The sequence below is a fragment of the Astyanax mexicanus genome, chromosome 5, assembly GCF_023375975.1.
Source record: "Astyanax mexicanus isolate ESR-SI-001 chromosome 5, AstMex3_surface, whole genome shotgun sequence".
Lineage (NCBI taxonomy): Eukaryota > Metazoa > Chordata > Actinopteri > Characiformes > Acestrorhamphidae > Astyanax > Astyanax mexicanus.
The window spans coordinates 43,256,504-43,279,781 of record NC_064412.1 but is presented as its reverse complement, the minus strand read 5'-3'; the positions used below and the strand labels follow the sequence as shown (position 1 = coordinate 43,279,781).

At 38.0% G+C, this 23,278-nt stretch overlaps 1 protein-coding gene across 1 annotated transcript in view; it reads left to right on the top strand.

Annotated features, from left to right (window-relative positions):
• The window catches only part of tgfbrap1 (transforming growth factor, beta receptor associated protein 1), a 33,849-nt gene that overhangs the window by 3,038 nt on the left and 7,533 nt on the right, over positions 1-23,278 (top strand). The window contains exons 2-10 of the mRNA XM_022675506.2: positions 294-992; positions 6,132-6,326; positions 9,625-9,779; positions 10,376-10,458; positions 11,589-11,930; positions 14,766-14,823; positions 15,424-15,567; positions 16,591-16,737; positions 17,495-17,654. Of these exons, the coding sequence (XP_022531227.2) occupies positions 294-992; positions 6,132-6,326; positions 9,625-9,779; positions 10,376-10,458; positions 11,589-11,930; positions 14,766-14,823; positions 15,424-15,567; positions 16,591-16,737; positions 17,495-17,654 (1,983 nt within the window). The remainder of the gene's footprint in view (positions 1-293; positions 993-6,131; positions 6,327-9,624; positions 9,780-10,375; positions 10,459-11,588; positions 11,931-14,765; positions 14,824-15,423; positions 15,568-16,590; positions 16,738-17,494; positions 17,655-23,278) is intronic.

Below are 23,278 nucleotides of genomic sequence, written 5' to 3'. Positions count from 1 at the left end.
AGCATAAAAGAGAACAGAATAGCGCAATTGGCTAAAATACAGCTTATTGAAGTATTTTTACTCGTCCTTTTAATGCTTATTCTTTTGGAATCTAACCCATTATTGCGTTTTTGTGCATGTATTGTACAGCAAGTTGATAACAACTAACCATAGCAGGCCTATCCTTACATACAAGTATATAACATTCTAAGTAAACATATACTGCAAATTTATTAAAGAAAGTCTGTATTGAAATTCACTCCAGTGCATCCTAACTGACTCTGAATTCATATCTCCCTCCTCTCTCCAAGCAGATGTGAACATCAGCATGAGTGTGAAGGCCTTTGAGCTGGTGCCCGCTGTGGAGCGGGAGCAGTTGATGGGCGAAAAGGTGCGCATCGGCATCGAGTGCATAGAATGCTGCGGGCAGCACTTGTACGTGGGCACCAACGACTGCTTTATCCATCACTTCCTTTTGGAAGAACGCTCCACCAAAGGCAGGCTTACCTACAGCAGCCAGAAGCTCCTGCAGAAGTTTCTGGGTCTGAAGAAGCCCGTGGCCGAGCTGAAGGCCGCCTCGGCTCTGGAGCGTCTCATTATCCTGTGTGATGGCACCGTCTCTCTGTTGGACATGGTCACTCTGGAGCCTGTACCGTTTGGTGGAGCCAAGGTGAAAAATGTGATTGCGTTCTGCGTCAATGAGAACCCAGTAACGGCCGACCCCTTCTGTGTGGAGATGGCGGTGGTGTCGGCGCGCCGACGGGCCGTCCAGATTTTCACAGTGCACGAGGATCGGGTCCAGATGCTGAAGGAGGTGACCACGCCTGAGCAGCCCTGTGCCCTCAGCGTGGACGGCTACTTCCTGTGCCTGGCACTGCCCACGCAGTACATGATCCTCAACTACAGTAGCGGAGCCTCGCAGGACCTGTTTCCCTACGACAGTGAGGAGAGGAAGCCCATCGTTAAGAGGATCGGCAGGGAGGAGTTCCTACTGGCTGCTCCGGGTGGACTTGGTGAGTTCAGCACCAGGAACAGTAAACAGTTGTCACTCATGTGGAAGCATACTGAAAGCATTTTGTTGATTATGTAATTTTATAGAATATAGGACAATATATTTGCCACTGCTGTGCAATTTAAGCAGTTAATTCCAGTCATAAATTTAGCTCGGCAGTGCCACTCTAGTCACATGTAAAATTTTTACATTTGCTCAGAGATAGTCAGTCTTTTGGTAAACAAACAAACAAACACTAAAGTTAAGTTATCTCAGCAAATGTTATTATACTATACTGTATCTACAGCTCCAGTATCTCATAGTGGTCATTCTCTGCAGCTCTGAGGACCAATTGTGGTGGATTCCTGTCCACATATTAAGGTGTCTTCAAATCAGACAGTGTGATACGGCATGCTGTGGTTGCATAATCATGATCCTGTATTGTGTCATTATTTCTGCTGGTAACTGAAACAGTGGGTGGAGAATATGGGTAGATTTTGAAATAGTGAAAAATATTAGTTACACAAATTTGGCCTATCATGATAACTATCATATTTTTTGGGATAATATGTTGAACCAGAAACTGCAAATAACAAAACTTTAATATTTTAAGATCATTGTATGCCACTTGTATAATAATGATATATTTGCATTATGGCCCTATGATTTCTGTAATGCAGAAAACACGGACAGAACCACGGAATTAAGCAATTACAGCAAAATTCAAATGCACAGAGTTAGAAAATGTCCCGTAGGCTGGTACTGGTGTTCTGACATTCATAGTAATTTGCAGACCATCTTACACATCATATCAAACAGAACTTACCATATCTAACCAGCACAGAAACATCGTTCAGATATTTCTTTGCATGAAACTTGGCAAAAGCAATGGTGCCCTGTCACACAAAAGCAGAGAGTGTGCACAGAATTGCAGATCATTCAGATGATCCAAACAGCACCCGCATCGCTGAAATCTCTCAGGTGCTCATGCAGTCTATCGCTCACTCGCATTTGCACTCTCTCCTTCTCTCTTTCGCATTTGTACTCTCTCCTTCTCTCTTTCGCATTTGCACTCTCTCCTTCTCTCTTTCGCATTTGTACTCTCTCCTTCTCTCTTTCGCATTTGTACTCTCTCCTTCTCTCTTTTCTCATTTGCACTCTCTCCTTCTCTCTTTCGCATTTGCACTCTCTCCTTCTCTCTTTCGCATTTGCACTCTCTCCTTCTCTCTTTCGCATTTGCACTCTCTCCTTCTCTCTTTCACATTTGCACTCTCTCCTTCTCTCTTTCACATTTGCTCTCTCTCCTTCTCTCTTTCGCATTTGCACTCTCTCCTTCTCTCTTGCTCTCTCTCTCTCGTGCCATCTTCCTGTCTTTCTCTCTTTCTCTCGCTCTCTCTCTCACCCTCTCACCCTCTCCTCTGAGATTATAATACAGCACAAAATGAGGCCAGAAGTAAAACACAATACACTAGTATTACAGTTTTTTCATACTGGAAAATTCCAGCTTATCATGATTTTAATTCATTTTTTAATTCATTCAATCAAGTGATCAAAACCAGTAATATAATTTAATTCTGCCTTAAAAATAACTCTGAAATGCACCCAGTAATATGCTTTGCGAAAAGTATTTGTAGTTTAGTCAAATAAAGTGATGCTGTTGTTTTTCTTCTTGATAAAGTGCCACAATCATGCTAATTATTTGTTTGTACCAACAAGATCCAAAAGATGGAGACTCTCTCACGATCACAGTAGGAGAATTAGATTATTCATGTCGGCTGTTAAATAAAAGCAGCAGTGTCCTCCATCTGTTATCAAACCCCAGAACCTACTAATCTAACCAGCACAGCATCATCCATCCGTTATTAAACCCCAGAACCTACTAATCTAACCAGCACAGCTCCATCCATCTGTTATCAAACCCCAGAAACTACTAATCTAACCAGCACAGCGCCATCCATCAGTTATCAAACCCCAGAACCTACTAATCTAACCAGCACAGCATCATCCATCTGTTATCAAACCCCAGAACCTACTAATCTAACCAGCACAGCACCATCCATCTGTTATCAAACCCCAGAACCTACTAATCTAACCAGCACAGCACCATCCATCTGTTATGAAACTCCATAATCTACTAATCTAACCAGCACAGCTCCATCCATCTGTTATTGAACCTACTAATCTAACCAACACACCTCCATCCATCTGTTATTAAACCCCAGAACCTACTAATCTAACCAGCACAGCACCATCCATCTGTTATCAAACCCCAGAACCTACTAATCTAACCAGCACAGCACCATCCATCTGTTATCAAACCCCAGAACCTACTAATCTAACCAACACACCTCCATCCATCTGTTATCAAACCCCAGAACTTACTAATCTAACCAGCACAGCTCCATCCATCTGTTATTAAACCCCAGAACCTACTAATCTAACCAGCACAGTGCCATCCATCTGTTATCAGACCCCAGAACCTACTAATCTAACCAGCACAGCGCCATCCATCAGTTATCAAACCCCAGAATCTACTAATCTAACCAGCACAGCACCATCCATCTGTTATCAAACCCCAGAATCTACTAATCTAACCAGCACAGCACCATCCATCTGTTATCAAACCCCAGAAACCTACCAATCTAACACGGTGCCATCCATCCACCAATGATTAATTAAGCTTGGAAAACAGTCAGCATTGCCAGTTAACTAAAAGGATAATTTGCCTTTTTTCACTCCATAATAAAAGCCCCTAGGCAGAAAACATACATAAAAAGATATATATATATCAGAATAAGACTGTGGTAATTAAAATTATACTAAACATGATTATTTTATTTTGGCATGACTAAGCAAACTTTTGATCAAAATATGGACAAATATGTTTTAATATTTGCAATTTATTGCCAAGCATTTTAACCAAGGCTGGTATATTTTATTATTGCAGAGCAACAAATGTCAGTTATTAAATTAAAGAAAAAAGGAAAGATTGTTAATCTTTAAGACATACAACCCAAATTCCAGTAAAATTGGGTTGTATAAAACATAAATATAACAGGAGAAAACAGACGATATTTGATTTTCAAACAGAACCTAGTTTTCGCAAATATTTACTTATTTTGAATTTGATGCCTGCAGCATGTGCCATAGAAGTTTGGACAGGGGCAACAAATGACTGGCAAAGTTTGCTCAAAAACTGGAACATTCTGCAGGTGAAAAGGGTTTGAATATGAATGTGATTAAATGTGATTAATTTAGATGTATGAATCACAGAGCATGAGTTTATTAGATAATTTCCTGAATCTCCTGAAAGCACTATTAAAAACCTAAATAAAATCTGAAATGTGATTAAAAAAAAACATGAAAACTAAAAACAGAAAAAAAAATTGCCAAAAAATAAAAACGATTTAATAGGGCCCTATTGCATAATGCGTTCATGCGTTTTTGCATTTTCTTTTTTTTCTTTTTTTTACACAGTAGCAGTAAGATAAGCTCAGATAGAACAAAACTAAACACCACCAAGCTACCCATAGAAATGTCTTTTTTTCTATAAAACAAGTTTCTGACATTTTTCATTCATAGATGTTGTAGTTCCTCTGTTGTTGTTATTCATATTTACTGTTAACATTATATATGTTGTGTAAGAGAGTGCACCACCACTGCACAGAACCCGCAGAACCCTCAGGTATATTCACATGTACTGTTGCAATAGGTAACAGAGATACAGGTTATTCTGGATTCAGATTGTTAACCAGTTCCATGCTGGTGGAACAGAGTCTTTAGGGTTTTCAGTGCTGCAATTCACACTGATGTGAATAATGCGATATCAGTATATATACTGAGATTAGGCCTGTTACAGTATATGAACAGACTTTTTGCTGACCTTGATATTCACAACAGAAGTTAATTCATGTGAGAGAGCTGGCATGTTGGTTTTGTTTAAATACAATGATTTTATTTTGGTTGTGTTGTATTTATTTAGACTTATTTTATTAAGTCTTTATAGGCAAGTTAGTTTACTCGGCAGTCATCTTTACAGTGCCAGTTTGACTCTTGTCTGTATAAAAGGATAAAGAGCTAAATGTTAAGTAAACAAAACTGTATTTCTTAAAAAAAACATTTTCATTTAAAGTCAAACGAGCACTGGATGTTAATCTACACAGATTTCTTCTGAAAACTGTTTATTTGGGTGAGTAAAATGATTCTGTTTATTTACAGTAAAATTAGATTTCCAGATTTCCACAGGCTGGGTGCAGAAGCATTAGCATTAGCGGATAACCGCTAGCGCTAGCAGGATATAAATGCCACCTGACAGCGCTATGCCATGAGTGTACCAGTAAGCCAGGGCGATATTTGCTAATGGTTTGTCCCACGTAGCTTATTTTAACACGGTAAACGCGCAGACTACAGTCCAATATACTCACCTCTAATGGCGAAAAGCTAGCGCAGTTAGCACGGTTAATGCTATCGCTGCTCCAAGAGTGCTAGCTGGGGTTGGGAGCAAAACATCATTACTTGATTTTGGGTAGCAGAAACAGTATTGTGGCCGACAGTTGGATAACCACAGATTTACACTGGACCATATTTTTACGGTTTGTACGGTTCCATTTTTGTTTGTACAAAACTGATATCTGTTTGGTTGAAATATTGGTTTGTTACTGCAGTCTGTAAATTTAATAGAGGTGGTGTTGCATATAGGTGGTGTTACTGTGAAAATGGAGTTAATTTTTCTTTTTAAAGTTTTAAAACATCTTAAAAACCATGCAGATACCATACATTATTTTTCTATATTTATTTGTAAAAAGAGGTACATCATAATACAAAAAATGGTTTACAGTATTTACAGCTTCTATCGCTGAATGGTGTTTATTACAGTGCTGCTGCCTGATCTTCATTTAAACCTCATACAGAAAGATCAGATTTGACATTCACACAGCCCTAAAAAAATCAGATATGTGTCACCTTAGGGCAGAAAAAAATAGATTTGAGTCACTTCAGCCTGGTAATGTGAGCATAGCCAGAATAGTTAATTTAGAACTGTTTTCTTCATATGCTCTTTAAATGTTAAATGAAGATCGAATTGATTGCAGTTTTTATTTATTTATTTTTTCTGTTTCTGTCTTCGTGATGATCACATGATGAATCAGACTCTCTCTTTCAGGGATGTTTGCCAATGCGGAGGGTATATCCCAGCGTGCCCCGGTGAGCTGGTCGGAGAGCGTGATTGGTGCGGCCGTGTGTTTCCCGTACGTGGTGGCACTGGACGAGGGTTTTGTGACGGTTCACAGCATGTTAGATCAGCAGCTGAAGCAGACGCTGTCTTTCAGAGAAGGTCATATCCTGCAGAACTTTGAAGGTCAGAACTCTTCAACACACACTCATCCTTTCCCAACACACTCTGCTTCACAGCAGGAATTTTAGTTTTTACATTAAGACCTGAAACCTTTGTGACCAATCATTTTAAGAGGCTAACCTACAAACCCAAATGCAATACAGTTTAAAAGTTGTAAAATTAAAATAACTGTAAATAAAAACTATTCAGTGATTTGTAGATCACATACCCCGAGATTTTGTTCATAGAAAACACATGTCAGATAATTTGATGAAAAACATAAACTAATTTAGAACTTGATATAGCATCACATCTCAAAAAAGCTGGGTCAAAAGTGTGTACAGTCTAGTACAGATTGGCATATGACGTAAATTGCTCCTTTTTGGAGTTTTTAGTAGTAACTTTCAAGTTCTATATTAGTTAAACTTTATCTTGAAATGGCAAAATGTCTCACAAAAAACCTGATGAGTTAAGTAAACTCAAATTATCTGAGTATATCAATTGCCTTAAACCATTTAAGTTTAATAACTCAAACAACTTGAGCATAAATCATTTTATAAAATGAGTGTGAATAACGCACATAATCATTGCTATATAGAATTGAGTAAATTAAGTGACTTGTACTAACCATGTTCACAGTGTAATTGTTAGTTTATCTAAGTATTTTGTTCACTGTAAACCCTAGTAAGTAAAGTCTACTCAGATGGTTTGAGATAATTTGTTGCCTTAAATGAATGAATTCAGTTTTCAAAACTCACTTTTTTATTAATTGTAATACTGTGTGGAGTTAAACAATGATTCTCACAATCATTAATTCACATAAATGAGCTATAGAGTGAACAGTATTGAGAGCACAGCCAACACAGAGTTACTGCAGCTCAGAACACAGCCAAGAACACAGAGGCTAAACAGCTAATCATAATATATGAGCTAAAGTTTACCAAGGTTAGCCTAAAGGGGGGAATCACATGAATACACACTGATGGTGAGTGTTAGTCAGAAACTGAAGGACACACCCAGTATGCAAATAGATTGTGCCAGAGGCCAATGGAAAAGAAGCTGTTAATGGAAACAGACTAAACTCAGTTACTCCAAGTTGGTTCAACTCAAAGATCTCCATTTGGATGTATATAATAGTTGTGCCAACTCATTAAAATTAAGTATGTCTGCCTTAACTTAAATTCACTGTTTTTACACAACTCCAGCAAATCAAGTTGAGCTAACTCATTTACAACTATTAAAGTAAAATAAATAGGCTGTAGCTATAAAAACTTCCTATCAAACAACATCAATTTATATTACTTGAGGAAACCGGTTGCCTTAAACGATTTAAGTTACACTAACTCAAATCAAACACTTAAAACAAACACTTTTTTTAAAGAGCAGCTATAAATGCAAGAAGGCAACATATCATTTTTGAGTTAGTTTGACTTTATCAGCATAGGTGATGCCACGTTTCTGTAATATTTAAGTTATTTTAACTTAATTAGTTTAGTAAGAAATGCAGTTAGGCTTTACAGTGCACTTTTTGCATCTAATCTGTGTTCTGTTATCTAAATATAAGAATAAGATTTACAAAGTATTTCTTTACACTTTACTCAGCATATCAGTCGCAATAAAGTCACACACAAACAACTTCAGCCTTTGTAGTCTTTCATAAAAAAGTCCTGTCAAGACTTGACTAATTTGTTCATAAACAGTTTGAAACAGAGATTTTTTTAAATAATATACACTACCACTCAAAAGTTTGGAATCCTTTGCAAATGAAAGAAAAAACACTTTTTCATAAAATTTACACTTACAATTAGTTTAAATGTATCAGATGTCTTTTAAAGAATGAAAATATTTGCATTAAAGTATATTTTTGAATAGAAGCCTCTTTTGCATTTTGTCCTATTAGCAACAATTCTTAGTCATCTGCCTTAATCTCCTGGTATGGCTGCTAAGAATGTTAATCAGCTAATACATTTTTCGGAAACCCTTATTCAATTTTGTTACGCAGCTTAAAACGTTATGCTAATACAATAACATTAGAGGGAGCACTTCATTTTTGTTACTATATGTCTGAAGCATCAGTAGTTGTTTGCTTGCTTAAAGGCTCAAAATGGTCAGAAAGAAACAAGACCGTTAAGAACAAATCGAGTCAACCCATTGGCCTGCGTGAGTGTCCTACCCTGCAGTACTACACTCTACAAAGATCGGAATGTGTAGACCACAGCGTCGTTTTGATGCAAAAGAAAAATTGGTCCTTTAGTCTATTGCGTTGTGTGAAATACTGCAAAGAAACTAAAATATCTTACCATGCTGTTAACTAAACCCTTCAGAGAATAGCACAAGCTAGCTGTAACAGGAACAGAAAATGAGTAGGAAGCTTCAATGCACAACTGGTGGTCAACTGACAGCTGCACTTAATGGAGCACCAGTGTCAACATTAAAGTGGCAACTTCGGGATGCTGGACTTCATGGCAGAATTGTCAAGAAAAAGCCCTACCTCAGACTGGCCAATAAAAAGAAAACACTGTGATGAGCCAAAGAGAAAAGACATTGGACCCTGAAAGATTAGAATGTGTTGTGGACAGATAAGTCCAAATTGGAGGTTTTTGGGTCAATTTAGAAAACATTTGTAGGGTGGGGAAATATTAAAAGATGCAAGTCCAGTGCTTTTATTGCCATCTGTCAAGCATGGTGGAGGCAGTGTAAAGTCTGGGGATGCTTTGGAGGTTGTAAAGCAGGGGATTTATACAGAGAAGGAGGAATCTAGAAGAAAGAAACCTACCACAATATTCTGCAACACCATGCCATACCCTGTGGACTGATTGACACAATCAGACACTGTAGTCTGATTGAGGCCAGATTCATCCTACAACAGGATAATGACACACCTCCAAAATGCATCAGAAATGTTTAAGGAATAAGGAGTTACACAGAATTCGCTGTGATGGAGTGGCCAGCACAGTCTCCGGATCTCAACTGTATTCAGCCATTGTTGGAGCAGCTTGACCGCATGGGGTGAAATCACTTGAATTACTTTAAAAAAATTGACAGCTAGAATGCCTAGGGTCTGCCAGATTGTAATTGCTGCAAAAGGTGGCTTTTCCATTAAGGAATAAATTAAAGTACACCGTCATCATTTCCATTAAAGTCAATATTTTCCTGTTTTCTGATCTCATATATTGTTTTCATTGAACAAAAGAAAAATTCACAGTGATCCCAAACTTCTGAATGGTAGTGTTTTGTATGTTTCCTGATTTATAAAATATAATCTTAAGTAATGAATTAATTATTATTTTTTTTTATTAAAGTGTTTGTGTCTTTCTTTCAGGGAAGGTGGTGGTGTCCTCCACTAAGGCGGTATACGTCCTGGTGCCACTGCCCCTGGAACAGCAGATCCAGGACCTGTTGGCGGGGCATCGAGTGGAAGAGGCACTGACCCTGGCAGAGGGGGCACAGAGAAACATTCCCAAAGATAAGTTCCAGGTATGTGTGCAGAATATACTGAAAAAATTTAGCTTTTAAGGATCTTTTGGTGGACTTCACTTTGTCAGGCAGGTCCTATTTAAGTGATGTCTTGATTGAGAACAGGTGTGGCAATAATCAGGCCTGGGTGTGGCTAGAGACGGTGTACTCAGGTGTCAGAAACCACAGTGACGGTATGTTTTAACAAGGGGACAATCACTTTTTCACACAGTAGGTTTTTTTTTCTCCCTAAATAATAAACACCTTCATTTAAAAATAACATTTTGTGTTTACCTGTGTTGTCTTTGACTAATATTTCAATTATTTTGATGTTCCGAAACATTTAAGTGTGACAAACATGCAAAAAATCAGGAAATCAGGAAGGGGGCAAACACTTTTTCACACCACTGTAAATATGTAAATCCACATACTGTGCTTATCAGATTTTGAAAAGTTCTGTGTGTGATGCTCTGTGTGTGATGTTTCCTGAGTGGTTAGACACAACAGTCATACAAAACAAAAATACAATATTGTTGCTAGTTATTTTTATTAGTATTGCACCAGGTGACCAAAAAAAGCTGATGTTTAACTGATTTCTTTTTTTCCCTTGTATCCAGATTTTGCACAAAAGAATTCTTCAACAGGCGGGATTCATCCAGTTTGGACAGCTTCAGTTTTCAGAAGCGAAAGAGCATTTCAGGTGAAGTGCATCATTCTGTCCTGTAATTAACATCGATAGCTGCCACTCTGGCCCAGATGCTGGAGGAGTGAGTGAATGCAGTTAATTAACAGCTTTTCTAATTGCTTCATCTCCCTCTGCACACGTGACCCTAAAGACTGCTGCTTAACGAGCGGAGAGCAGAAACCAACCTGATAGCTGAATAAATGGCTGTGCGATGTTTCTGTGATCAGGATTTGGCCAGGACTGTGAGTGGGTGGGGGTCTGTGATGCTGCAGGATGCTTAATGTAACAGAATCACAGGCTTCTAGTGCTGCGTTAATATTGAATAGAAACTGGGTGGTGTGACTCGAATTAGAAATGTTAAAAGCTTTACTAGAGTAGCACCCAGCACTGATATCAATGGCATTTAGCCTTTACTAGTTTGCAGACTTAACTAGTCTGCTTATTATTCCCTTGCTGTTATAATTAAAGCAACATCAAGATTTCTTTTATTCTTTTAAAGTAACAGACGTAGTTAAAAAGATTCTGTAAACTTCTTCTTGTTAACTTACCAAGTAATACTGTAACAGATAAAAAATATATATATAACTGTACTAATAATGAAATGTAGCAAAAAACATATACCACAGTACAAAAGTGCACAGACACTACCGGTCAAAACTTTTAGAACACCTGTTTTTTTTAGTAATCCAGTGGAGTTACTGCATGGCCCAGACAAGCTACTTTTTTATTTTCTCATCTTTGCAAATACTTTATTACTGCACTTCACCTGCCAGACTCCTAATTCTTCTAAAGCAGAGACTAAATCCCAACTATAAAATGAGCTAAAGGCATTGGCATGTAGATCAGCCAGATATTTCATGTATCACTTTTCTACCATTTCCAAGAGTCTTTTGAGGGTGTAGAAAATCTTTTAAATAGGACAGTCTGGTTCGATTTTTAATTTCTCTAGTAAAAAGACTTCTACTTTTTAAAAGTTACACAGTTAGTCTGAATGGTCAGTGATGTATAAATGCTACATTAGAGAGTGAAGTAACAGTCTGTTCCAGAAACACTTTACTACAGACGAAAGCTTTGTATCAGAAATATTATTTCACCTTTACTGAAACTCTAGGAACTCACTGTGTCCTCTTTGCTGGTGTCTCCAGAAAGGGGCAGCTGGACGTACGAGAGCTGATCTCCCTGTACCCGCTGCTCCTGCCTGCCTCTTCCTCTTTCACACGGTGCCACCCCCCACTTCACGAGTTTGCTGACCTGTACCACCTGGCTCAGGGTGACCAGGAGAAGGTGCAGCGCTGCAAGCGCTTCCTGATCAGCTACCTGCGGGAGGTACGCAGCAGCGAGAGCACTAACGGCTTCCGTGAGGACGTGGACACTGCGCTGCTGAAGCTCTATGCCGAGAGCGGCCACGACAGCCTGCTAGACCTGCTGGCCTCCAACAATGCATGCCTGCTTGCAGACAGCGCCCCCTGGCTGGAGAAACACCACAGGTCAGGGTTCACTTTTTACCATGACTGTATGAGCAAATGTATTAGGACCGCTTTTTGTGTGCGTGAGATGATAGTTTAGAGAAAAACAAACGTGGTTGAAAGTAGAGGATGGTTAACCTAGGCTAGCACACTGCATGAGCCTTCTCCATGGGCCTGTACAGCAGTCTATTCTAAAATGTGTTTTTCCACAGTAAATATCATACACGATAGTGTAATCACTAACAGCAATTAAGATATTAGTGTATATATAGAATATATATATATATATATAGCGAATGGTGCGAAAATTAGAGGAGTTCAGTTTGGTTTGATGGCTTGTGATTATTCATCTTCCTCTTGATTTTATTCCAGAGGTTTTCAATTTGGTAAATTCAAAGAAACTCGTCATTTTTAAGTGGTCTTATAAATTTTTTCTAGAGCTGTATATTGGCCTGTCACTATAGCCACTTCTTTTGGATGATAGACTGTTCAGGAAATAATTGCAATAAACAATATTATTATATTAATATTGTTTTATATCACTAATAATGATAATAATAATAATAAAAATAATATTATTGCAGTTAGACATTTATTAAACATTTATTAGTAACAGTTTTCAGAGACTGGATGTGCATTAGGGGTGGGTGATATGGCCCTAAAATAATATCACGATATTTCATGGTATTTTCGCAATAACGATACTCTTGGCGATATGACAAAACACTGAATATATATATTTTTTCCAAAAATACACTACACACTGCAAGAAAAAAAAAAAAATATATATATATATACATATATATATATATATATATATTAGGGGTGTCACGATTCTCTAAATCCTCGATTCGATTTCATTTTCGATTTGAGGGTCACGATTCGATTCGATTCTCGATTTTCTTGTTTTTTTTTTCTTGTTATTATTTTATGCCTCATAAAATTTAAATAATATATTTATTATTATTATTATTATTATTATAAATATTATTATTATTATTTATTAAGATATATATGGTAATGCCATCTAGTGACTTTTTTTGGTAGCAACAGTGTGCACTATTAAAACAAGCAGTTTATCAGAGCTGTGTGTGGATGGCTGGTGAAACTGCTCATTACATGAAGCTGCAGTTCTTCATCCAACCACTAGCAGCAGCAGCACAAGCCCCGCTCTCTTCACTCAGTCACTACTTCAGTACAGCCCAGCCACGGGCTACAGAGCTCAGCCAGTCCGTTTTTACTGTTTCTGTAAACAAATAAAGGTTTTAACCCCACTAACCGGATAATACAGCTCACTACAGTTCATCTTTCAGCCCAAGCAGCTAACAGCAGCAGGTTAGAACAGCCGACACGGAGGCACTGCTCGGATTACATTATAAACAGGTCAGTTAGCGCGCTGCTAACCTCAGGATGTTTATAACTACGGAGTTTAGTGGACACACCACGGCCGCCAGGTAAGTCTTTTAAAGGCTACTGAAGACTATTAAAGGCTATTAGAGTGTAACCCCTGGCTCCCAGGGGTTACAAGAGGTTATTGAAAGCATTATTGGGGGGCAGAAATCAGTACAGGCTGGTTAGATAAGTGATGTGGGTATTGTCTTATAAATATTTACACATAACTTATATCTCTCCTGAAAAGCTTTTATTTTAGTCAGAAACACGCTTGTGTTTACTTTATCTGAGAGAAAGATGTTTTTTTAATTCAATGGAAAGCAACAGGTGTAGTCAATTATAAGTTTAAGATTTTTAATCCACCTCACTGTGATCTATAGTCAGTGTTCTCAAGTCACACTGACACACGCATTTCAGCGAGTTCACACGCTCTCACCTGCGCGCACCCACCCCTCCGTTAGATACAGATACAAAACCTGCGCGCCCAACCCCCGCCCCCCCTCCCCCGTTGGACAGATAAAAACAGTGATCACACTCCCGCCGACTGCGCTCATGCAGTGGCTATCTCTATTTAAATGAATAGGATGCGCTGTGTTGGTGCCGCGCCATTTGCGTAGCGCGCTGCGCTATTTGCGTAGCGTGCGCGGGAGGGATCGTCGATCCTCTTTTTGACTTCGATACTCGAGATCGTGACCTCATTTCGATTCGATTTCGATAAAATATCGAGATCGTGACACCCCTAATATATATATATATATATATATATATATATATATATATATATATATATATATATATATATATATATATATATATATATTATTATTACACACTATATAATACTGCACACCCCAAGTGTGATATTAAAAAATACAAGAATTTTTGTCAGATTTGTAACAGAAGTCAATGATCCAGAATTATAAGTCATGATACTAATAATAATAATGCACTCCAAATATCTCCATATATCCAGGATTAAAGTAAAATAAATGATACTGGACAGATATAAACTGTCTCTAGTAGATATATAATGGGAAATGGGCTGAGTGATATGGCACGATATTATAGGGTGTAATATCATTCACGATCTTAAAACATTTTGACGATATCATCATGTACGATACGATATGGCACACCCCTAATGTGCATTATAAAAGTGTTTTAAATATTCTAAATAAATACACCATCAATAAAATCATTAAAATAAAACCATTACTTTTAAACAAAGCTCTTGTTCATGGTAGTGGGCTCATATTGCTTTAAAATAAACTATGGCCAAATTTGAGGTTAGGTCAAGTTATGGCCATATATTTTATGATAAGACTTTAATGTTATTATATTGACAGGCCTAATATGAGTGAACATGTCTGATAGTGGTGGTCAGTAGATCTAACTTGTTAAGCTGTAGCTGTTTGTGTGGGAGTTGTGGAGTTCAGGGCTAATGCTGTTTCTCTTGTGTTTCAGATATTTTGCACTCGGGCTTCTGTATCACTACAATAGTCAGGATGCTCTTGCTTTACAGGTATGACCTGAACATGTACTGACGCCGACTAGAGTGCTGATCTAATGTCACTTTTATTTAGACACAACCAGATATATTTCAGCTACATTCACACAGCAGGTGGAAGTTGCCCAAGTGTTTAATGTGATTTATATACAACATTGGTCTGAACAAATCATGCTCCTGCACTAAAGAGCCATGCAGTGTCTGCAGCTGGCTTTATCTAGCTTGTAATATTATTGGAACAGTTTCTGAATATTTATGAGCTCTGTTGATCTTCCTGTCCCACCACTGACCCCTTCCTTTACTGCTGTCATCTGTTTTATGTTCTCCTTAATGTAAATGTTGCAAGAATTCTGATCTGAGTCTTCAGACTGAGTCACATTGATGTGAATCGAATATGTACCGGTTTTCAATACCATATATTGAGGCCCAAATCAGAATACAAATATTCAGTGTGTTTTAAGTTATGACTAAAAAGATGATATTTGAGCCTCTGTTATGTGATGTGTGAGCATAGTAGCCTTTGTGTCACTTTATAAAATCCTGTCCTTACAGAAATGCTGCTGATTAGATTTCCTGCCAGTGTTAATAGCTTGCTGCTTTTTTTTTTTTTTTAAGTTATGGGTTCGAGTTGTGAATGGTGATATGCAGGACTCCACGCGTGCTGATCTGTTTGAGTATGTTGTGGACTTCCTGAGTTACTGCTCTAACCTGGACCTGGTGTGGAAATATGCAGAATGGGCTTTACAGAGAGACCAAAAGGTAAAGCTTTGACACTTCCACAAATTACTGCAACTTATAGTATGTACAGATCCGTGTAATGATTCACAGAGCTACTGTGATTTTATTCAGATACATTTAGGAATGGACAATAATTTGATACTTATATATTTATTGCAATAGAAAATATTTTAACATACCATATTTTTTGCACTGTAAGATGTACTTTTTTTTCCCCACAAATCCTTAGTGCACCTTAAAATTTTAAAATATGCCTTATGTTTGAAATCTACCAGCCAGGTTGTAAGAAGCAGTGAACCACTCCGCTGAAGTACAGCGTTATACAGAAGTTTCCGTAAAGGTTCTCCAGCACCAAGGCTGGAGCAGTATCAGCATTAGCTGCTAACTGCATCGCTAGCTTATTCTCTGTTCAGAGATGAGCATATAAGACTGTAGTCTGCGTGTTTACCAAGTTAAAACAAGCTACATAAGACAAATTGCTAGCTGATAGTGCCCTGGCTATTTGGAACACTCAGGGTTCCTTCCTAATATAATACAGCAATGTTGAAAATTCTTTGTAATTTGTAGGCTAATACAGGTACATTCAACTATAACTATAAAGGTTGAGAAAAGAATATAAGAATATTTGTTTGTATTTGTGAATATTTGTAAAGCACACTGCCACGTGACTAGAGCAGTAAAGATGTGTTCTCTGGAGAAACCAATCATGCCTCTCCATCTGGCCATATGTTTGATGAGTCTGGGTTTGGCGGTTCCCAGGAGAACTGTGTCTTGTGTTAACAATTTTAGCCATATCATCTAGCAGTACATTGACTTTATTCCATTTTAAATGCTAATTTGTAGTTGCAATATATACATTAGTGAACTAAATTTACATTGAGCATATTTCCATCAAAACAAGTTTACTGATTTTCTTCTTTCTAGTGAATGCTTGAAACTGTTATACTATTATAAAACTTCAACATTTATTTTTGTTGTAGTAAAAATTCATTTTGTTTTATGTATGATGTGCTATTTTAATTTTACCTATTTTTTAAATATTAGATTGGAGTTCAGATTTTCACTAAAAGACCAGTGTCTAAAGAGCAGACAGCTCAACTAAACCCAGACGAGGTGGTCAAATATCTAGAGAAGCATCACCAGGCTCTAGTGCTCTACCTGGAACACCTTGTGCTGGAGAACAAAGTGCAGGTAAGAGCACATATCTGCTTCACTCTCTCCCTGATGTCTCCTATTGTGAAACTGCACAACACAATGTATTATCTTCTCTGTTTCTGATTGATTTTGGTTTCACTTTTGCTTTACGTGCTGCGGCTAGGGGCATGTCTTATCGTATCATACACAATAATATTGCCAGCATTTTTGAATATCGTGAACGATATTATACCCTGAAATATCGTGCCATATTACCCACCACTAATTATTACATCAGGGTACTAGTGTTTTGCTGTTTTTAGCAAAAGAAAAAATCACACTGTTCTCATTTCTTATTATATGTCTACTAGAGACAGAGCACAAATCTGATAAAATTCTTGTATTTTTTAATATCTCAGTTGGGTGTGCCATATCATGTCTTAAAATATTTTTTTAGTTCAATGTTTTGTCAAATTGCCAAGAGTATTGTTATTGTTAAAAATACCATGGAATATTGCAACATTATTTAAGGGCCATATTGCCCACCCCTAGCTGCAATCCTAAATCAAAAGTTGGGATATTGGAAAATGCAATTCCTTTCATTTACTTTGGCTTTAATATTATATTGTTGACAATATAAACAATGATATTTCATGTTATTTTAGCTAAACTTCAAATTTTTTTTTATCCATTCCTGCGTTTCAGACCTGCAATACATTCCATAAAGTTGGGACCAGGGCAAATTAGGTGTAGTAAACTGTAATGTGTGTGTGTGTGTGTGTATAATGTGCGTGTCTGTGTGTGATGTCTGCAGAAGGAGAAGTACCACACACAGCTGGCAGTTCTGTATGCAGACCGTGTGCTGGGTCTGCTCACTCGACCCGCAGCTACAGAAGAACAGCTCTGCTCGGCCCGCAGGAAACTGCAGCACCTGCTGAGAGAGTCTGACCTGTACCGAGTCCAGCTGCTGCTGGGTGAGTTTATCACCCACCTCTAAACTCCTTTTGGGTTGGGATTTGTTTTATATGGGGAGGTGCGATAATGTAATGTTAGTTCACGGCGTCTGGGATTTTTGGGATAAAAAAAAAAAAAACTATTATAAATTACTAAGATGGGAGTGGCTACTTGATTTACACACTGCTGTCACCACAACAAACGTGATGATAATCAATATTATAACCCACTTATGACCTACAGGAATAAAGAAATTTCAGTTGGCAATTCATACCATTGAAAAAAAAAAAATAATAATATATATGTTTTTTTCCTTACAGCCACTAACTGAAATGTATTTTACAAAAGACCAACACAAAGTAGCACATAATTGATACAAAATTGAGAAATTATGCATGGTTTTCTAAATCTTAATCAAAATCTGAAAAGTGTGACATGCTATAGTATTCAGCCCCCTGTTTCAATACTTAGTATTTTGCTGAAATTACAGCTGCAAGTCTTTTGGGGTATGTCTTTTGGCTTTGCACATCTAGAGACTGAGATCATTGCTCATTCTTCTTTGCAAAACTGCTCAAGCTCAGCCAAGTTGTATGAAGAGCATCTGTGAACAGCAATTTTAATGCCTTGCGTCAGAAGCTCATTGGAATTTAGGTCAGGACTTTGATTGGGTCATTCTAACACATGAATATTCTTTGATCTAAACCATTCCACTGTCGCTCTTGCCGTTGTTGTTCTTCTGAAAAGTGAATCTCCCAGTTTCAGGCCTTTTGTTGCTTCCAAACAGTTTTTTTTCCAGGATTGACCTGTATTTGGCTCCATCATTCTTCCCATTAAATCTGACCAGCTTCTCTGTCCCTGCTAAAAAAAAAAAACATCTCTACAGCATGATGCTGCCACCACCATGTTTCACAGTGGGGATGGTTTGTTCAGGGTGATGAGCAGTGTTACTTTTCCACCGCACATATTGCTTTGCATTTAGGCAAAAAACGTTCAAAAGCACCTTCTTCCGCATGTTTGCTGTGTCCCTACATGGCTTGTGGCAAACTGCAAATGGCACTTTTAACAATAATTTACTTCTTGACACTCTTCCATGAAGGGCAGATTGGTTAGAGTGCACGACTTATAGATGCCCTGTGGACAGATTGTCCCACCTGAGCTGTGGATTTCTGCAGCTCCTTCAGAGTGACTGTGGGCCTCTTGGCTGCTTTTTTGACCAGTGTTCTCCTTGCTCAATTTCTTTGGTAGGTTGGCTCCTTGAAATGCTCAAAGCTTAGCATATGTTTTTATAACCCAACCCTGCATTAAACTTCTACACAACTTTATCTCTGACCTGTCTGGTGAGTTCCTTGGTCTTCATGATGCTGTTTGTTCACAAATGTTCTCTAAAAAAGGCCTTCACAGAACAGTGTATTTATACTGAGACTAAATTACACACAGCTATTTACTATTTAAGTGACATATAACAGCATTTAATTCACTAAATTTTATTTTGGGGTTTCAGAGTAAGGAAGGGCTAAATATTTTCAGATTTTCTATTTTGTATAATTTGTGTTCGGCTCCACAATGATGTGCTACTATGTTGGTCTATCGCATAAAATCTCAATAAAATACATTTAAGTTTGTGGTTGTAAGGTGACAAAATGTGATAAAGAGGTATGAATACTGCTGCAAGCCACTTTACATCTTATAATATGTACAGTACAGGCCAAAAGTTTGGACACACCTTCGTATTCAATGCATTTTCTTTATTTTTATTATAAATACTTTACATTGTAGATTCTCACTAAAGAATGAATGAATGAACACGTGGAGTTTTATGTACTTAACAAAAACAGGAGAAATAACTAAAAACATGTTTTATATTCTATTTTCTTCAAAATAGCCACCCTTTGCTCTGATTACTGCTTTGCACACTCTTGGCATCATTCTCTCAATGAGCTTCAAGAGGTGGTCACTTGTAATGGTTTTCCAACAGTCTTGAAGGAGTTTAGCACCTCTGTGGAGGCCAGGTCATTTGCCGCAGCACTCCATCACTCTCCTTCTTGGTCAAATAGCCCTTACAGAGCCTGGAGGTGTGTTTGGGGTCATTGTCCTTCTAAAAAATATATATGATCGTCCAACTAAATGCAGAGCAGATGGGATGGCATGTCGCTGCAGGATGCCCACACCATCAAAGCTCCTCCTCCTCCATGCTTCACAGTGGGAACCAGGCATGTGGAATCCATCCGTTTACCTTTTCTGCGTCTCACAAAGACACGGTAGTTGGAACCAAAGATCTCATCAGACCAAGGCACAGATTTTCACTGGTCTAATGTCCATTCTTTGTGTTTCTTGGCCCAAACAGATCTCTTCTGCTTGTTGCCTCTCCTTAGCAGTGATTTCCTAGCAGCTATTTGATCATGAAGGCCTGATTTGTGCGTCTCCTATTAACAGTTGTTCTAGAGATGGGTCTGCTGCTAGAACTCTGTGTGGCATTCAACTGGTCTCTGATCTGAGCTGCTGTTAACTTGCGATTTCTGAGGCTGGTGACTCGGATGAACTTGTCCTGAGAAGCAGATGTGACTCTTGGTCTTCCTTTCCTGGGTCGGTCCTCATGTGTGCCACTTTCGTTGTAGCGCTTGATGGTTTTTGCGACTCCACTTGGGGACACTTTGTCCGGACTGACTGACCTTCATTTCATAAAGTAATGATAGTCACTCGTTTTTCTTTAGTTAGCTGATTGGTTCTTGCCATAATATGAATTTTAACAGTTGTCCAATAGGGCTGTCGGCTGTGTAGTAACCTGACTTCTGCACAACACAACTGAATATAGCCCCATTGATAAAGCAAGACATTCCACTAATTAACCCCGATAAGGCACACCCGAAAAACCTTTATTTTTTCTTTTGCCTCTTAAAGCTCATTGAGAGAATGATGCCAAGAGTGTGCAAAGCAGTAATCAGAGCAAATTTTGGCTGTTTTGAAGAAACTAGAATATAAAACATGTTTTCAGTTATTTCACTTTTTTTTTGTTAAGTACAAAACTCAACGTGTTCATTCATAGTTTTGATGCCTTCAGTGAAAATCTACAATGTAAATAGTCATGAAAATAAAGAAAACGCATCGAATGGGAAGGTGTGTCCAAACTTTTGGCCTGCACTGTATGTAGGCTTTAGACTATGCTACACAGTGACGTACTCTATGCTGCAGAAACCCTGCCCCTCTGAGGAGTGCTGTAGCTTGTCTTCTCTATTTGTATGTTGGATAAAACTTTTCCTTTTTTAATTTACAACATCTGTCGACAACAAGATAAAAACCCTTCCTTAAGCTCCTCTGTACTCCAGAACACAGTATGCACACATCAGCGCATATGATGGAATATTAACCCCTTAAAATTCGTTGTCCTGTATATGGACTTCAAGTGTAGGTAATAAAAACCCTTTTTTTGCAGTAAAATCATCTATTTACAGTCTGAAAATTTGTGGGTTTGAAATCTCCTACAGGACGCTTGGAGAAGCTGCCTGTTTTCTCTCTCCTCCACTTAATAATTTCAGATCAGTAACAGGAATTAAACCAAATTCTTTATGTTTGAAAATAGATGTAAAATATAGACACGAAATGAAAGGATTGGAGGACATGATCTGTTTGATTTGTATTCAGGAAAATGAAGTTCAAAAAGCCATTTTTATAATTTTATTTTATATTTTTACTAGGGCTGGACCCGAATATTCGGGTATTCGGATATTCGTTCGTTGAGTAGGTATTCGGTTTTTAATTTTGGTATTCGGATATTCGTTTTTTTTCTCCTTTCCAGAGTTCCACCTCACTCTAACCACTTCTGTTTTCGCGGGTCCGTCAGAATATCTTGCGCGCGGGACAGAACTGAACTGTTATTGGCTGGAGCGGGAGTTTAATCCAGACGATGCGGGAGCAAATTAATAAATAGTTAAGAAAACTGTAATAATTGTAAAAAAAAAAACCCTAAAGAAAACTCTCAACGCGCAGGATGGACCGACACACACACGCACACACCGATGGTGTTTGGACTGGGGTAAGGAACGGGACCGCACTATGTGGCGGGCGGGCGCGGGATTAAAAGAAGCAATTTTTTTGCGGAGCGGTAACGAGACAGAAACGCGGGAGCGTGGAAGAGTGGGTTTAAAAATCAGTCTCGCGCAGACCTCTATTATACATGATAAAAAAAATGCAGGCTCTTCGAAACTGATTTATATAATAAAACGTAAGGGGTAATGTGGCAACAGGGCTAAATCGGTTACAAAAGCCTGGCCTACAAAAATGATGTCTGAACGAATTTCCTCTTATCTAATATAATTTAAAATGGTTTAAAAATATAAAATAATTTCTAAGCAAACGAAATATTTAATATTGAGCTTATAGCCCAAGTGCAAAAATACAAAATCAGTAATACGGCTATGCCCTGCACAATGCTTAAACCGAAATAGACCAAGTACAATAACGTCATTAACAATGACTTTCCTCTACTCTAATATAATTTAACATGGTTTAAAATATAAAATAATTTCTAAACAAACGAAATATTTAATATTGAGCTTATAGCCCAAGTGCAAAAATACAAAATCAGTAATATGCCCTGCACAATCCTTTAACCGAAATAGCCCAAGTACAGTTTACAATGACTGTCCTCTAATATAATTACCAATGTTTAAGAATATAAAATACTTCCTGAACAAACGTTTTTTTTTGTTTGTTTTTTTAAGCAAATAGCCTAAGTGTGAAAACACAAACAGCAATTTACTGGGCTGGCTTGCGCAGCGGAGAAACCGTGCAGCAGCAGCCTCCTAGCCTGCTTACGCAGCGGATAAGCCGCGGTGTGGGGCACCAGAAATTCCGGGATGAAAACACAAAGAAATCTGAGCTAAAAACACAGAAAAAATATGGGGGATAAAAACACCAAAAATCCGGGGTGAATATGTCTCGTCGGTCAGAGCAAATTGAACATTTTTCAGTGGATTAAAGGGGCCGTGATTTGCTTTTTTTTTATTTATTTTTTTTTACCTCTTTTTTTAAAAACGAATATTCGAATATTCGCTTCGAATCAGTGCCGAATATCCGGAGCTCAAAAAACGCTATTCGGGCCAGCCCTAATTTTTACATTAGCAGATTTACTTTTTTTTATGAGCTCATCTTTGTGAATGTTTAAAAACAGTGATTTTATTTTGTTTCTTTATTATCATTTATCACATTACATTGTGGTAAAATGTATCATCCAAACAAAAGCTGTCAGACTGGACACAGTCTAGGCATGATGCATTTGGACAGGACTAAAATCAGTGAGAATCTACATTATTATATAATTACAGTTCCTCACCTCTCCAGGGTAAAACCAATCCTGTCCGAATAGGGCCTAAGCTACGCTTATTAACCACACTGATATGTTCTCTAACAGGCCTGTAGTGTTTTGTCTGTCTGAGTCACTGATAGCAGTATAATAGATTTTCCCTGAATAAAAGAACAGAAGCAGGAGGCGGTGGGAACGCAGCAGGTGGACTCACTGATGCTCTGTACAGAGCTAATTTGATGTTTCATAAAGGAATCATCATACTGTGTAAATGTCACACACACACTGAATCTTTCCTTTAGCGCTAAGATAAGAGTATGGGTACATAAAATGCGATAAACCTTA